Genomic DNA, 16,812 nt, shown 5'->3' with positions numbered 1-16,812 from the left:
GCCTTACAGAAGCAGTCGTGGCCATCAGGAGCAACACGCAAACAACCCACTGCCTGGCTGCCGCCGGGACCCACCGGCCTGAGGCGCGCCCACATACCCGTCACACTACAGTCGAGGCACAGCATCCGCGCCCCCCCCACCTCCGCCCAATGGAATGTTCCACTCGCGACGGGTAGGCGGCGAGCGCCCGCAGCTAAACCCACGGGTGGGACGTCCCACCGCGGGAGGAAGCGGGGGGCGGAGGAGGCCGCGCCGTCGGAAGGGCCCGCCCGCTGCAACGTCCCGCCGCTCCGCCGCGGCCGGTACGGGGGCGCGGCTTCCGGGCGCCGAGTTCGAACGAGGGGGCAGCGGCCGCCCGCCCCGCCATGACCCAGTCGGTGGTGGTGCAGGGTAAGGGGGCCGCGGCGCCCGGGGCCCTCCCCGCCATGACCCAGTCGGTGGTGGTGCAGGGTAAGGGGGCCGCGGCGCCCGGGGCCCTCCCCGCCATGACCCAGTCGGTGGTGGTGCAGGGTAAGGGGGCCGCGGCGCCCGGGGCCCTCCCCGCCATGACCCAGTCGGTGGTGGTGCAGGGTAAGGGGGCCGCGGCGCCCGGGGCCCTCCCCGCCGGCCCCTCCTCCCCGCGCCTCACGCACGTCTCTTCCCCTTTGCAGTGGGTCAGTGCGGGAACCAGGTGGGCTGCCGTTTCTGGGACCTGGCGCTGCGGGAGCACGCCGCCGTCAACAAGGTAACGGCGCCGCCCGCCTAGAGGGAGCCTCCGGCCGCCCCCGGCCTGAGGGGAGCGGCGCGGCGGCTGGGGCGAGCCCCCTCCCGCCCTCGTCGTGGGGCGGCCGCGGTGGCCCCGCTTCCTTCTGGGCTCCTTCCTGGGACTGCAAAGCACGCTGTTTGGCTATATGAAGGCCGCTTCATAGAATCACTGAATGGTTTGCATTGGAAGGAACCTTTAGAGATCATCTAGTCCAACCCCCTTGCAATGAGCAGGGACATCTTCAACTAGATCAGATCGCTCAGAGCCCCGTCCAGCCTGACCTTTAATGTCTTCAGGGATGGGGCATCCACAACCTCTCTGGGCAGCCCATTCCAACTCTTCACCACCTTCATTGTAAAAAATTTTTTTCTTTAATTCCAGTCTAAATCTACCCTTTTTTAGTTTAAAGCCATTACCCCATGCCCTGTCACAACAGGCCTTGCTAAAAAGATGTCCCCACTTCAATACAAACAAAACTTATCCCCAGCTTTTTGCACCATTTAACTAAGCATCCCTAATTCTGATTGGCTTTCCCTCCCTGCAGTCATATATTACCAGCTTTGAGGCAGTTAGTGAGAAGAGAGGGTTCTTCAATGCAGGTTCTTTGAGACTGGCAGCAAAGCAAAAAAGCAGCCCACCAAAGCTCCCCTCTCTTTCCCACTCTAGCATGTTCCTTTCGGTGACTTACTGTCAGTTGTGCTGACCAAAATAGCAGCACAAAGATGGCATAGGATGGTGCCAAGTACCCTGAACAAAAATGCCCTCTTCTTGCCATAGCTACAAAAATACTGTTTCCTGGTAAACACTACACGTTAACAGATAATGATGAGCAGTCCTTCTCAATGCCTTTTGTTGAAGCAGTTGTAAAAAGGCAATGGATGAAGTTCATAGGCATATGGAGAGTCTTTTGGTTTTAGTGTTACAGGGGGCTGTGACTTCCAAATTCTGCTTCATCAGGTTTTTAGGAGTATGGTAAGCGGGCTGTAAAATAATGATGTTAAAGTATTTAAACTTGCCAGGTCTCTTTAGCTTTGTGGCGGGCAAAGTAGTTTTTATGCCACCCCTCAGCAGGGAGTTTAGGAAGCGCTGATACAGTGTGATGTGCTTTCCTTTCCATAGAACTTCATGGACATCAGTATTATGGGCATGGATACAACTGAGTGTTGTATCAGTGATGAAATGAGTCAGCTAAACAGCAGCTATTCAATTTAATAATTGCATTGGGATCTTCACTAAACTCCTAAATCTTTAGAAATGAAGGAAAAGCAGTTGTTTAATCTTGTACTGAAAAATTAATTTCCTAGTTACGTTCTCCTGTTGGGTTTTAATATCAATGAAATGTTCTTTTTAGCGGTGACTAAAGCAAGTTGGATTCAACATAGGCATTCACTTTGTTCTGAGAGGGGAGGTTTGACAGGGACCTTCAGAGGTCCCTTCCAGTTTAAATTATTCTGTGAAAAAGCACTAAGAATTTCTGATGTTACATATCATCTTATGTCGTGTTGTTTCCTTTTAGAAAGGAATTTATGATGAAGCATTAAGCAGTTTCTTTAGGAACGTAGATACAAGGTAAGTCTTCTTATCAAGCAGCTCATGAGTTTAACACAGTAGATCAACAGTTGTAGTATCTCCTCATAGCCCAGGTTACAGTTTTCTTTGTTTCAGATCATATTTAGTTTGTGCTAGAAAAAGATTTTGCATTTTTGTGTTCTCCTCAAAACGCTGTCTTTACCTTTCCGTTCTAACTGTACTTACTTCAGTAGTTAAACGTGTTGCAAGTGTTTGGTTTTGTTTTCCTTTCCTTCTGTCCCAAAAATGGACAGTCAGGATCTGATAGCTTTTGCTGTTGTGAATCATGATCAGGCTGCAGGCCCTCTGAATACCAACTTAGCAGCATTTATTGAAGAGTTGTAAGAGGAATTGTATACAAGGTAGTCAGAAAAGGCCGTGTCAGGTTTTAAGTCCCTTTTATCTGACTAGCTTGTTACACAGAGAGTGGTGGCTATGATTTTTTTTTTTTTGGTAAAGTTTCCAAATCCATACTTTAAGAGCATTCAGTCATCTCTTATCTATCCAGTTACAAAAATCCTTGCAGTTTGTAAGAATAAAACAGTTGTGCACTTGGATATGGCTGTTGCATTTTAATTAACTAAAAAGCATTTGACCAGCCTCTGTTTCCTTCCATCATATGACAAGGCTGCAGTACAGCATGCAATTTTAACTGAAATGCTATTGAAATACTTAATTGTTTTGTCTCAGATTTTACCTTTTTGAAAGAACATGGAAGTGCATTGGAGTTTATCATTGCCATTCCTTGTGGGCATTTCCTAAACTATCTTTTTTCTTCTTTTTTTAACAAAAAAAAATTTGTTTGTAAACAATGTCTATGTTTCTGTATGTGCCAGATGAAACCACCAAATTTATAATTGACAGGTTAACTGCAATAGAAACACCTGTTTTCCCTCTGTAAATAGGAGGGACATACCTCACTGAATACTGTAGAAGTTTCAAGGAAGATTCCCCTGCCTGTGAATGATTATTCAAATCTTGTCTTTTCCAGAAGCCGTTCATTTTCCTGTTGAAACAATTCCCACTTTTAGCTGCAGCCTTGAACCATAAGTTTTGGCCTTTTGTTACCATTGTGGGGTTTGTATTAGTTTTATCAGAAAGAACTAGTTCACCTCCCAGGTTGTTGCAGGCATAAAACCCTATGTCATAAAAGTGACCAACTTCAGTCTTCTATGCTATGCCATACCACTTTTCAAAATAATTAAACCAGGTGAGTTGTCCTGACAAAAACAGCTATGAACAACAGTCTGGCAGAATGAGACAGACTTCTTTCTGTTATGATGATTATTAAACTGTGTAATATTGGAAATGGGCTTATGCATATCTATGGTTTTATATGCAGAAATGCATGTCTTGAGCATATGGGATTCTAGGGAACACAGGGGTTTTTTTTCAGCGATTGAATCAAAGCAGTTGAAAGTATGGGCTGCCGTGAAAGACCACAAGGACAATAGTAAGAGAAATAAGTGTTGGGTTTGGGTTTTTTTTTCCTCTTTGGGTTTTGTTTGACCCTGAAGAGAAATAGAACTTCTCTAGCTAGATTTACTGGTGCTATAGTGGACTCATACAGGGAGTTGTGTAGACTAGAGTAATCACATGAGTACTGGAGGCTGCTGTGAGCTGCTCAGCTAATGAGAAGTGTCTGAAGAGCTTCTTTGAGTGAGAGGGTGGAAGATCCTTGAGGAATCCAGTGTAGCACCATACTCTCCTTCCCCTCATTCCTGATGAGACTGAGCATGGTCAGAACATGTGGTGCTGCAGGGAATTTAAACTGGTGTTTTTAGAATATTATTGTGGTTGAATGTAGAATAGTCTAAGAGATCCTTTAAATATAGGCTTGACCAGCCTCCAAATGAGGTAAATAATTGAGGGAAAAATAAGATCCATCTTCCAGTATCCCTGCCTTTTTTCCTTGTGTTGAATATAGTTTGGCCAGACCAGAGTATCTCATCCTTTGTGTGCAGAATCACCAACATTCATTGCGGAAAAGATGTGACTGTACACAATGCATAGTCCCCTAGGTTGGCTCAGTACAACCAATCCTGGAAAAAAGGAAAATTAATCTATGTCACCCGAGCATGGTTTCTGAACTGATAAATCTTAATGGCAAAATAAGTCAAGCACAGTGCCATGCTAGGGCAGTTACACTGCTTTCACACCTTGAGCAGTAGCGCAGTGCTGTACTACCGCCATTGAAAAGCTAGTGGTACTACTTGGTGCACTGTTCCATTATATGATGCAGACGTACCACATGCTGGATAAAAGATATTCCTTTCAAGTTTTGGCAGTGCGTGTAGAATTAACGTGGAGCAGGGGCTGTACCTGAGAGTAAACTTTCAATGCTTATCCTTTCAGCTTCCTGATCTATTGCTTAGGATATTTCTGATTGAGATTGTGTCCTATAGTTACGTTATTTTAGGGAATTATGAGAAGTTTCTTAGCAATGTATTCAGGGTGTTTCTGTTTGTTTACATTGTAACAGTCCTCTGAACACCAAAGTTTAAGGAGGGAATTTTCTAATCCATGTTGCCTTATTTTCTATTCCAATTCTGAGCTTTGATTTTTTTTTTTTTCCCCCCCAGAAGTGGTGGTGATGGTCCTGATATTTACAGAGGAAAAATCTGCTCTTTAAAAGCACGAGTAAGGCAATCTATAAAGGTCATTCCTTTTACATTGCGTATTTGCATCCAACTGTGTAGGAATTTTCATAAGGTCCTTATAATTGCATATGTTTTTAAATACTACTTTGAATAATAATAAAATTTCTAATAGTAGCTTTTATGGTTCAGTGGAGTTATGCAGTTTGCTGTCAGTCTTGTTGAGTAATTTAAATTATAATTGTAATAAAATGATTGCGGATATTACCAACATAGTTTTTATTTTAATTTTCTAAGGAGTGGGTTTCTTTGAGCCATTTTAAGTGATTAAGAAACAAGAACACTTGACATAAAAACATAAAAATGCTTTAATTTCTTTACCCCTAAGTATTGGGGCAAAATATTATACAATTTTAACAAAATTGCATTATCTGAAATGCTGTCCTATTGAACAACTTCTGGCAAATCAGCCAGGGTGAATCTGTTTGGTCTCCTAGGTAATAACTTAAAAAAAAAAATTTCTCTGGAGCACAGTAGAAACAAAATACCTTCTATATAGTAAATAGGTCTGTATTTCTTTTTGTGATTATTTCAAAGAGGGGTTTGCTTACTGACTGAATTTTCATTCTTTCCTTTCTCAAAGGCACTGTTGATTGACATGGAGGAGGGTGTGGTAAATGAAATTCTGCAGGGACCATTGAGGGATGTGTTTGATAGCAAGCAGCTTATCACAGATGTTTCTGGTTCAGGAAACAACTGGTGAGAACCTCTTCAGAAGGAATTTCTTAGCAACTAATTAGATGCATTTGAAAAGGAAAATGATAACAGTAGCTTTCTGGTTTGTTCTACTGCACCTGGGGAAATGCAGCGTATTACCAGTAAACTTTGGAGTCACTGTTGCCTGGAGGAGGGCTTTGAAAAGCCTTTTACAGAAGGATAATTCTGCTGATATATCATTTTGTCTATTTTTTTCTTCCTCTTTTTTGATTTTCTTTTTCAAAAGAGCATGCTTTTTATTTTTGTTTCTTTGGTGTTCAGCTGCTTCCATTGCTCAGTCAAAGCCATAATCTAGTTTGAGAATGTGCAGCTAGTGTGGAAATTAGATATATGAACAAATGCACTACTGATTTCCAAGCACCAGAGTCTGGCTTTGTGCATATAAACTACATTACCGAAAAGAGAAATTCAGAAAAAGATTGATTAGCATAATCAGTTCCAAATTTTCACTGAGACCTTAATACGCCTCTAATAATATTCAGTGCACTACAGTCTGGAAAGCAAATCATTAGCAAATATACTGAAAGAGAGTGTAATACAGGGGATAAAGAATCCTGTAACTTCACCACCTAGCAGGCAAGTGTGTTGAAAATGAGCTGTTTGGGGTTTGGTTTTTTTTTTGTTACTGGTAGCAACTGACTTGCCTACTGCTCAGATGAAGATCAGTACACACGTAGAGATATCCTTATTGTTAAGGAGTGTGTAACTTTAATTTCATAATTACAATTTGATCATCCAATGTGGGAGTTTATTTCCTTATCAGCACAAAATAATAGTGTATCCTCCAAAGCTGTGAACTTGGTGCCTCTTGCATCCTCAAAATTAAAACCGTATCCTGACTCCCATATTCGCATGATGTAGTCACAGCTTAGCAACCCTTACAAGTTAAGGGTTGCTCCCAGCTCTGGACTCTGAACTGTAAAATGTCAAATAGGAGGAGTTAAAATAAAAAACTGAAAGATTGATTGTTGAGGTTTTTTTTAAAGTACTTTTCATCTCTTCAGGGCTGTAGGTCATAAGCTATATGGCTATCAGTACCGGGAAGACATTGTGGAAAAGCTAAGGAAAACTGCAGAACACTGTGACTGTCTGCAGTGTTTTTTTGTCATTCATTCTATGGGAGGTGGTAAGTAATTTTATGGTTAGTATGATTGCACCAGCTACAGGTGAAAAAGAAAAATTTGGATCTATAAAAGATCAATATAATAATCTACATCATTAAGAATGCAGAGTAAAAAATTTAACGCAGTCCAATTAAATGGACCTGTAATTATTTGTTTGTTTTGTTAGGGCACTGAGGGGCTCTAAACATGAACTAAGGTAAGCGCTACCCGGAACAAAAATACAGCTAAAATTTTAAATAGGAGGCAGTGGGTGGATCAAGACAGGTACCAAATACAAGGAAACACTGAGCTATTACTGATCGAAGAAGGGACAGTGGCCTCAGAACACCGACGTCGTTGTAATCCTGCTGTTTTTGATTCTGGGGGAAAGTTTTCTGAAAGGCTTTGGAGGAGACTTCTGATGTTGCTTAACTTTAGAAAAACTTTGTTTTTCTATTTTCCTTCCATGTAATTCTCTTGAATCCAGTGTAGCTACTTTGTTAATAAATCAGAAGGGAGAATCTCTTGCAGTGACAATTTTGTCATTACTGTATTGCCACTAAGCCTTTCTCCCCTAGGAACATGGGGAAAGCATGTGTTATAACTGGTTATGATGTGGAAAAAGACATAAAATAGCTCTAAATATGAAGCGAGCGTTTTGTCAAGGGCCTTTTTTCTGACCATTTGCTCATTTTGAGAGACCCTGCAGATACTGTTTCCGTTATTGCAGAAAACTGCTGTCTTAGATGAAATTGTCTGCTGCTGAGAATGTTAGCTGTCCGAGACAGAAAAGCACAGTACAGTTCTGTTTTGAACACACTGCTATGTGCTTAGTGCTTATGAAGGGAAAAAAGTGTGCTGGGGGAAAGGGTTATTCTTTTTTGACTGGAGAATGAGAAAAATGTTTAAAACCCCAAAAGGGAAGTAAATAATTCTTTGGGGTGGTTCAGTGTTTTAAAACAAATGTTTTATTTCAAAATTCTAATTAAATATTTTAAAATAAGAAATAAAAACATTAGGTCAGAAAAATGTTGGTTATGTAATCGGACTTTTTGGTTTGCAGAAATTTTTGAGATTGTATACTTCATCCTGTCTGGCATACTATGGGAAATACTTTTATCACTCAATTATTTTCCTGTCTGGGAAAAACTTTCCTGCCTTAATTTACATCTGAGTGGCCTCCACTGTCAGCCAAATGCTTCAGAAAATGTTCATTAATATATATAATTAAAAAGTTGTATGTTTCCAACATATGAGATTTAAGGCTTATGATACATGGGGAACCTTTTTTTATCTCTTATTCTGTCTTCATTCATAATTAGGGACAGGATCTGGTCTTGGAACTTTTGTACTCAATTTGCTTGAGGATGAATTCCCAGAAGTATATAGATTTGTTACTTCAGTTTATCCCTCTGGTCAAGATGATGTTATTACTTCTCCATACAACAGTGTTCTGGCTATGAAGGAGCTTAATGAACATGCAGACTGTGTGCTACCAATAGAGAATGAAGTAAGAAATACTATTCTATTTCTGTCAACTTCTTTTTTATTAGACTGCACATAGGAAGTGTTTCTTCCTTCTGTGTATTGATTTGAGTGCCAAGTCTTAAAAAGCATAATTTCATTTTTTAAAATAATAATTGAACTTCTAAGTCACTTGCAGGCTTTTGAAATTAATATGGGTATCACTGAAAAGTTGCTCTGCACCTTCAAAGTAGTCTATAGTGAATTTTCATGTCTATTTCAAGGTAAACAGTGAAAAGCTTCTATTTACTAGCATTCTATTTATTAGCATTAGTAGAGTCCTGCAAGGGAAATGACTAACCACTCCAAATTCCAGCAGGCTTGACTTCACTGATTAGTGGTATGGGCATCGTAGGCACAACTGACCACACAAACCACTAGACTCATTTGAATCTAACTTTGATATCTCTCCTGCTGTTTGCTTATGAAAAAAGCAAGAGAAATATATTTAGAGCATATATTTTGGCTTTCACAGGAATTATGGGAATTTAAAATGTAATTTTAGAAATTTAGAAAGCTCTGTGCTCAAGACTTCTTTTATGCCTTTTTTTTTTTCTCCTTTCCAAAGTCTCTGTTTGATATAGTTAATAAAATTCATCAGATGATCAGTTCTGGGAAGCTAGGGTCAACTGTGAAGCCAAACAGCACGGTAACATCAGGCACAGGCAGTGCAAAAACTGTACAAGAGAAGCCATTTGATGCAATGAATAATATAGTAGCCAACTTGCTGCTGAACCTGACAAGGTAAAGTTGTTACAGGTTATTCCTCTGCAAAAGTAATATCGCTAGAGGCAGTGTGTGCTGCAAATATGTAGGCTTTCATCAACTCAAAGAATATTAATTGTTTTCCATTTGATATGAGTCTCCTCTTTTTAAGAATTAGTTACTAAATGTTAAAGTATTTGGAAGTGTTCAGATTCCAGTGGTGTTGCTATAGCCATGATAGTCTTAGAATGAAGTAAGAAAAGGTTTGTAAGCGGAAGGATATTGTCTTCCATAATGCTTAATGGAGCCCAGGGAGGTTTGCCTTTCTAGGCCAATTGTATCATTTTATAAATCCTATCAGACCGTTGTTGCTTCTGAGCTCTATTGCTGTGAGAAACTCCTGGTGAAATATACTTCTGGAGTACTGGCCTGCTTTTCTTTTAAACAGCTTGTCAGGAATGCAAAGTCATGCATGTTTTATTATAGCCTATTATTAAAACTGGTATTCAGCAGCTCTGTCCACATACTGAAAAACAGTACTGAAGACTACAATTGGGAAACTTAAGATCTCATTCTTGATGATGAATTGTTCTATAATGAGAAGTGTAAGGAAGTAAGATATAGCACTGTTACTGCCAAATGTAAAAGCTAAGTAATTATATGTTAACAGTTAAGTTTGTTGCAGGCTGTGTTGTTTTACTGTTTTATTATAGGGAACAATAGAAAAATTGAATTAATGAATGTTTACCTTATAAAAGTAATTTACTTGGTTTATAACAGTTTAATTTTTCAGCTCTGCTAGGTTCGAAGGTTCCCTTAACATGGATCTTAATGAAATCAGCATGAATTTGGTTCCATTTCCTCGACTTCATTACTTGGTTTCAAGCTTGACTCCTCTGTATACATTGGCTGATGTTAACGTACTTTCTAGAAGGTAAGAAAAAAATCGTTATGGAAGCTTTACATTTGAAGCCTAATTTCTGATTCTTCTGTAGCTTCCATTTTAAAAATTCCATTCTATAGCAAAATAGGAAGTTCTAAAAGTTTTAAGTCTGCCACATTTTCAAATTTGTCCTGTTGATTTTGAGAACGTCCTTTGTCCCTTTTCTCTGTAATGGTTGAACCAGTAAACTTGAAATTTATTTTTGTTGTCTCTGCTGGGAAATGTTTCTGTTGGAAAAATTTATTACTTAGCTGACAGAAACCACAGCACAAGTTCTTTCGGGTAGCAGTTTGCTGTTGACTCACAAAATACTGTAAAGACAAACAAGGAATTAAACTAGACTCCTTGGGAAGTAATGGCATCTTCATTCATTCTGGAGATGCAGTGAGCCTATTTAACAGCTTATTGTAACAATAAGCTGATGCTTGTCAAATTTTGTGAGATGATTTGTCCCATGGACATGGCAGAAAAATAACCAGTTAGAACAGATTTCACTGGGTTTAGTGAGTTAAATTCAGTCAGCAAAAGGTCCAAATAGTGATAGGGGCAGCGGGGAGGAGGGCAAGACCACCCCTTTTCTGTGATAGCAAGTTGTGACAATGACTTGGATCTTATGAAACCATGCCCTGAGGAGACAATACGGTGCAGGAGGGAAGGTAGCAGACTATGGGCAGGTGCTCAGTCAATCATGTTTCAGAATGGGGTGGGAACAGTAGTATTTTTAATAGGCAGATTGTGGCAGATGTGATTAAAAAAAAAAAAAGAAATAGAGATGATAGATGTAGAGAGTTTGGAACAAATGGAAAGAATAGCTTAGATGTTATGGGTCCATAAAGACTTCCGCAAGACACCGCAGTACAGTGCAACTTGCTTAAGGAGGTGAAGAGAGGAAGAATCTGATCTGCTGTGTCATCTTTTAATAAGTACAGGCTGTCTTTTCCTAAATCATTAACCAAAATTATGAAGATTAATAAAATTTTTGTTTCAAAATTATGTAAACAATAAAGATATAAAACCAAAACAAAGATTTCCGATTTCAAAATTATACAAACATATATACAGTTATATGATTCATTGATCTTTTTAAACACTAAAGTGTAACGGACAGATGAGTTCTGTAAGGGTCAGCAGCACTTCAGTATTCCTTGTCAGATCCTTCACAAGCAGTGAGGTTTTCCACTCAAATTGTCATATAACAGAACCTCAAGTATTTAAAACCTTTTACATATTTTAATACTTGGTAACCATTGACCAAAAATTTCCTTAATAAAGGTCTCTTAGTCTGTCCGCTCCTCTGACTTCAGACTCAACAGTGGGTTGTATCGTGGGGGAGAAGAGAAAAAAATGGATCTGGTCTGTTTTTAAACTTCTAATGCTAACATACGTACATATCAAGGTTTGAATCTTTTTTCCTGTCATTCATGGTCCCAGGTTAAATGTACCTTTATTTCCAGAATTTTATGAACTTTTAAACCCTGAAGGAGGGCATTCTGAAGAACTTTTGTAACTTACTTTAATAAGAGTAGATAACTCTGCTTTCTTTCCACCTAGGTTGGATCAGATGTTTTCAGATGCTTTTAGTAGAGATCATCAACTAATTCAAGCAGATCCAAAGCATAGCCTCTATCTTGCCTGTGCACTTCTTGTTCGTGGAAATGTGCAGGTTTCAGACCTTCGCAGAAATATTGAAAGGTTTGTAATTCCACACCAAGTAGTCATGGTACTTATTACTGAAACCGTTTGTCAGTTGTCCAGAGCACTCACTTCTCATCTGAAGAATTTCAATACCAAATCAGTTTACTCAGAAGTATTTTTCTTCATTTCAGAAGGGAAGAAAATAATTTATTTAGTGAGTTAGAATAAGTCACAGCATCCTTGGATTTCCAAATAAAGGGAGCTGACTAGATGTCCCTGTGCTGCTCCTCCCATTCTCAAAAATGCAAAAGAAAGCAAAGCCTAACCATCCAGAGGTCCCCTGTCAGTAAGGGATTTTGGAGGAATAGGTTCTGTAGTAGAAATGCAGGTTTTTTTGATCAGGAGCCCTTTTCTTTCATGGCTACTCTCGTATAGATAGGGAATCATCCTTATTTTAACAGCTCTGTATTGTTAGCACTGTTTTCTACCTTTTACACTATTGATCTACATAGTTAAAATAGGAAAGGCAGGCATGCTTCACAGACGGGATGGATTTTACAGGCAGAGTATGGCATGTGGGGAAAACTTCTGAGAAACAAAAGCATTTTACTTCTAAACTATAGATAGACTGATTGTCCCTGCACAGAATTAATCTGCTTCTCTCCTGAATTTGAGTGCTTGCAGTCCTTTATAGAAATAGGTGCTTGTAACTACTTTTCAAACCCTGATACATTAAATTAACAAAACAAAATCTGTGTTTGCAGTTTCAGTTTAAAGTAGACACACTGTTGTAGTCTGAAGTCTGAAATGTCATATTCAAAATGCTAGTTATAATTGTCTTCCATAGTCCCAAAAGCTTTAATGTTAACCTTTTCAGAGTGTTTGTTAGCTAAGGAAATCTAGGCTTTGTGTTCTTTACTTTTCCTAGGTAACTGTAAATTTTTGTATCACAGGTTGAAGCCTTCCCTGCACTTTGTCTCCTGGAATCAAGAGGGCTGGAAAACGGGTTTGTGTTCAATACCTCCTGTGGGCCATTCCCATTCCCTTCTGGCTTTAGCAAACAACACCTGTGTAAAACCAACTTTTATTGAACTCAGAGACAGATTTATGAAGCTGTACAAGAAAAAGGTACAACTTTATTATCATTATAACATCCGTAGTCACTAATCGTTAACATCTTGCAATATTGGGAAACAAGCCTTAGTATCACAAAGGGACTACTTACAAGTAACAGCCCAAGATTTTTATCTGTGTTACCTATCAAGGAGTCATTCAAACAGCTGCTTCTTAAAAACGGTAAGCCCCTTATTAACCTGTTCCTACCAGGCAATATACTCACTTTCTTCAGGAACAAGGCAGGATCTGACAGATGTGCCTACTAGTTTGTGGTGGGTTGACCTTGGCTGGCCACCAGGTGCCCACCGAGCTGTTCTCTCACTCCCCTTCCTCATTGGGACAGGGGGAAAAAGTAAGATGAAAAGCTCGTGGGTCAAGATAAGGACAGAGAGATCACTTTCTCCCATTACCATCACAGGCAAAACAGACTTGAAGTGGGAAATATTAATTTATTTAATTGCCAATTAATAACAGATTGGGATAGCAAGAAATAAAACTAAAACTAAAAGCACCTTAACCACACCCTACCCCCTTCTTCTGAGGCTCAGTTTCACTCCTGACTCTTCTACCTCCTCCATACCCCAAGCACTGCAAGGGGATGGGGAATGGGGGTTGCAGTCAGTGTGTAGCACTTGATCTCTGCTGCCTCTTCCTCTCATGCTGTTCCCCTGCCCCAGTGTGGGGGTACAGTCCTTCACAAATCGCTCCAACATGTGTCATTCCCACATGCTACACTTCTTCAAGAACTGCTCCAGCAGCATGGGTCCCCCGTGGGGTCCCAGATCCTGCCAGCATGCCTGGTCCTGCATGGACCCCTTTGCACGGGCTGCAGTTCCTGCCAGGAGACTCTTTGTGCATGGGCTGTTCATGTGCCACGGCTTCCTTCAGAGCACATCTGCCTGCTGTGGTGTGAGGTCCTCCATGGGCTGCAGTGTGGGTATCTGCTCCACTGTGTTCTTCCATAGGCTGCAGGAGGACAACCTGTGTCACTATGGTCTTCTCCACAGGCTGCAGAGGAATCTTTTCTCTGGTGCCTGGAGCACCTCCTCCCCCTCCTTCATCACTGATCTGGGTGTCTGCAGGGCTGTTTCTCTCACACTTTTCTTACTCTCTCTCAGCTGTTGCACAGCATTTTTTTACGCTTTCTTAGATATGTTATCACAGAGGTGCTACCAACATCGCTGATGGGCTCAGCTTTAGCCAGCGACGGGTCCATCTTGGCGCTGGCTGGAACTGGCTGTCTGACATGGGGGCAGCTCCTGGCATCTTCTCGCAAAAGCCACCCCTGCAGCTCTCCCCCACCCCCTGCTACCAAAACCTTGCCGTGTGAACCCAATACATAGTGTGCTCAGGTGTACCCAAGGAGACAGAATATGAAAAGATAGATGTGTAAGAAGTCAGTAATATCAACTCTGGTTCCATAGGAGATTGTTACTAAAGTTACTAAAGCAAGGGGAGTCATCATATAAGTCTTTAAATCTACTTTCTACAGTGCTTGCACCCCCATCTTCAGTGCAGGTAAAATAATTCTTACTGAGCCAAATTAAGTGCCAAGAAAAAGGATAACGCTGAATGTTTTATTCTCATAGGCTCACCTTCACCATTATCTGCATATAGATGGGATGGAGCAAAGCTGTTTTTCTGAAGCCATATCATCTTTGTCTGACCTAATAGAAGAGTACAATGAACTGGATGCCACAAAAGGTGGGCCTAGAACAGATCCATCAAGACTGAAGATAGCTGTTTAAAGGAGGAAAAACTGACTTAAAAAAAAAATTCCCCCAAGCATCCAACCACTTAAGTTAACCGGAATGAATTGCAGCATGCCAAACTATTATTATTCGAAAGTGAGGCGAGGACAACTGCTTCCTCAGCTCTCTGAGAGGTATTATATTGTGTGACAGGCCCAGCCTGTAAGAGATTTGAAGGCACCTAATTATGGCGGATATCAGTAAGAGCAGTCTGGCGAATTGTAGAGTAAATTGACATACCATATGCTGTAAAGAGAAGAAAGAGAAGTTGTGGCAGCCAAAAATGTAGTTCTTTTCTCAGACTTTCAGCTTACAGGAAACTAAAGGCAGGCCTTGCTTCAAAGAAGGATCACTGTTGCTAGATTTGTTTTTTAACGAGCAGCTATGAGAAGAAAAGCCCGCACAGCCTTTTCAAAGATGAAAGCAAATCTCTAATGCAACCGCTTTCTTAAACTTTGCAGGGTAGTAGCCATTTCAGAGTGCTCTAAGCTATGTTCATAGTTTTCATATTTTTGCTTCTGTGTTGTACTTAGCCATATTAGAGCATTCGGAGTTGATACCAGAATTGGCAATATCAGAAAATTCAACAAAATACGTATTATAGTTGGAGTATTAACATATTATTTTAATGATTCATATTCATGAATGCTGAGTTGCGCTTGATAATGAGATACTGCAATATACCTCTGAGCGAAACGTGCACTTACAATGAAGTTATGATGACTGTTTGGAGAACAACGTTTATATGCTTAAAAGAACGCAAGTAAAATAGATGTTTTAATATTTATAATTACCAGAGTAAATAGATTTTTATATTACAGTAAGAACTTGTACAAAACACAATGGACAGCTATTTCCAGTTGCTTACCAGCTTTGGCTGTCTTAGAACAGCAAGACTAGTGAGCTGTTACAGACCAGAATGGATCGATACAATGATGTCTTAAAGCTTGAAGCTCTTCTAGCAGAGCTAGAAGTCCAGAAGTATTCAATAAAACATTGTGATAACATTTGTTGGGAGTGTTGGGGTTTTTTTAAGAAACCATTCTAAAAATAGTCAACTCATTACAGTGGCGAGCAGAGCTCTATTGCTGTGCCTTTTTAATTACCAAAAGTTCTTGTTTTGATAATATTAGTGTTACATACATCCCTCTCAAGAATGTCTTTCCACATATAAAAACAGTTACATTTAAAAAGATGCACTCTTACTTGCATCTTCCAGGTGCTATTTAAAGAACAATCATTCACATATTTTCACTATAAACGCTGCTGTGGCGGGGGCTTACGTTAACTCTTCAGGAAGGGAATGTGCTGTTGCACTCGCAGAATGTTACAGTCCATGGGGTAACTTGTCATAAAACTTTGAGTTCAGAAAATATATCGCCTGGAGCACTGCACATCCTCTGGCATACGCACGATGTTATCCACATCATCTTCCACTTAAAGAAGCCTTCGTTGGGGCACTCAAACTGCACAGTGATCATTTTGGACTTATTAGGTATGCAGCACCTCTTGTCCAAGCACACCCCACAGAAAGTTAGTTTGTAGCTTTGGGTAGTTGAGCATCCAGAAAAAACTAGTTTTTCTGCTGTAGGAAGCTGGAATGTGGGTTGACATGTTTTTCCTTTGGGAATCTTTAATATAAAAACAAAGAAAAGCCTGGATTTCTACATATGGAAAGCGGAACACGTAAGAAAAAATTACAACATTTACGTAGAAATATCTTGAAAATTACTCCTTCTAAAAGCTGTTGTATTTTTATCAGTCAACAGATAAAAACTATTTCTGAGTGACTGAGCCAGCAGGGCAGCCCTAGCAGCGCTTTCATGACATGGTGTTATTTTCCTTGAAATTACACACGTGTAGTTTACTACTGAAACCTGAAGACTGAAGGTAGAAAAAGGAGAGGGGTTATTATAAAATAATTAATAACCCTATAAAATAAAATATAAAAATAAAATAAATAGAAAAATAAAAAATAAATAAAAAATAAAATAATAACCCTAAAAAAAGGAAGAAGTCATTTTATGTTGGTATTTGCTAATGCATCAATCTTTCCATTACTTCTAATATTTCCACTTTCTACTAGGAAATAATTTTATATTCAGGAGTACCTTTATTGTCTTCAATATATTGGTCAGACAAGGCTGGATGAAGCATAATCTCTTTTCTTTTTTCATTTCGCATTTCCTGTTTTCGTTGGTCACTCTGCTGGATATGCCTATGCCACAGGTCCTGGAACAGGGTGTCCAGGGAGTCGCCTGTACGAGGCACTTTTTCTTCAAAACCAGCGGTAAGCTTCTGTAGGCTAAGACAGCAATAGGTTGTTTACGCAGCAGAACAGCCCCAA

At 40.1% G+C, this 16,812-nt stretch overlaps 2 protein-coding genes across 9 annotated transcripts in view; one reads left to right on the top strand and one right to left on the bottom strand.

Annotated features, from left to right (window-relative positions):
- Positions 1-226: 226 nt before the first annotated feature.
- Positions 227-15,472, top strand: TUBE1 (tubulin epsilon 1). 8 transcript variants are annotated; one of them, XM_075087469.1, is made up of 12 exons: positions 227-390; positions 651-724; positions 2,262-2,314; positions 4,897-4,954; positions 5,555-5,670; positions 6,693-6,814; positions 8,114-8,301; positions 8,884-9,059; positions 9,814-9,954; positions 11,515-11,655; positions 12,552-12,726; positions 14,304-15,472. In XM_075087469.1, the coding sequence occupies exons 1-12, from the start codon at positions 366-368 to the stop codon at positions 14,460-14,462; spliced, it is 1,428 nt and encodes a 475-aa protein (XP_074943570.1). In that variant the 5' UTR covers positions 227-365; the 3' UTR covers positions 14,463-15,472. The 8 variants fall into 8 exon arrangements, with proteins under 8 accessions (XP_074943570.1, XP_074943569.1, XP_074943568.1 ...); XM_075087468.1 differs by having other exon boundaries at positions 269-390; positions 4,897-4,972; XM_075087467.1 differs by lacking the exon at positions 227-390 and adding an exon at positions 480-570 and having other exon boundaries at positions 4,900-4,954.
- Positions 15,412-16,812, bottom strand: part of CCN6 (cellular communication network factor 6) — a 17,440-nt gene continuing 16,039 nt past the window's right edge. Inside the window, exons 6-7 of the mRNA XM_075089730.1 lie at positions 16,577-16,770; positions 15,412-16,096 (exon numbers count right to left, since the gene is read on the bottom strand). Of these exons, the coding sequence (XP_074945831.1) occupies positions 15,815-16,096; positions 16,577-16,770 (476 nt within the window). The 3' untranslated portion in view covers positions 15,412-15,814. The remainder of the gene's footprint in view (positions 16,097-16,576; positions 16,771-16,812) is intronic.

Source organism: Phalacrocorax aristotelis, chromosome 3, assembly GCF_949628215.1.
Source record: "Phalacrocorax aristotelis chromosome 3, bGulAri2.1, whole genome shotgun sequence".
Lineage (NCBI taxonomy): Eukaryota > Metazoa > Chordata > Aves > Suliformes > Phalacrocoracidae > Phalacrocorax > Phalacrocorax aristotelis.
The sequence above is the reverse complement of the archived record's forward strand: the minus strand, read 5'-3'. Positions and strand labels throughout refer to the sequence as shown.

Coding starts and splice junctions, on each gene's coding strand:
- TUBE1 (XM_075087463.1), top strand. CDS start 486: ATGACCCAGTCGGTGGTGGTGCAGGGTAAGGGGGCCGCGGCGCCCGGG. Junction 6,815..8,113: donor CATTCATTCTATGGGAGGTG/GTAAGTAATTTT, acceptor ATTCATAATTAG/GGACAGGATCTGGTCTTGGA. Junction 9,060..9,813: donor TTGCTGCTGAACCTGACAAG/GTAAAGTTGTTA, acceptor TTAATTTTTCAG/CTCTGCTAGGTTCGAAGGTT.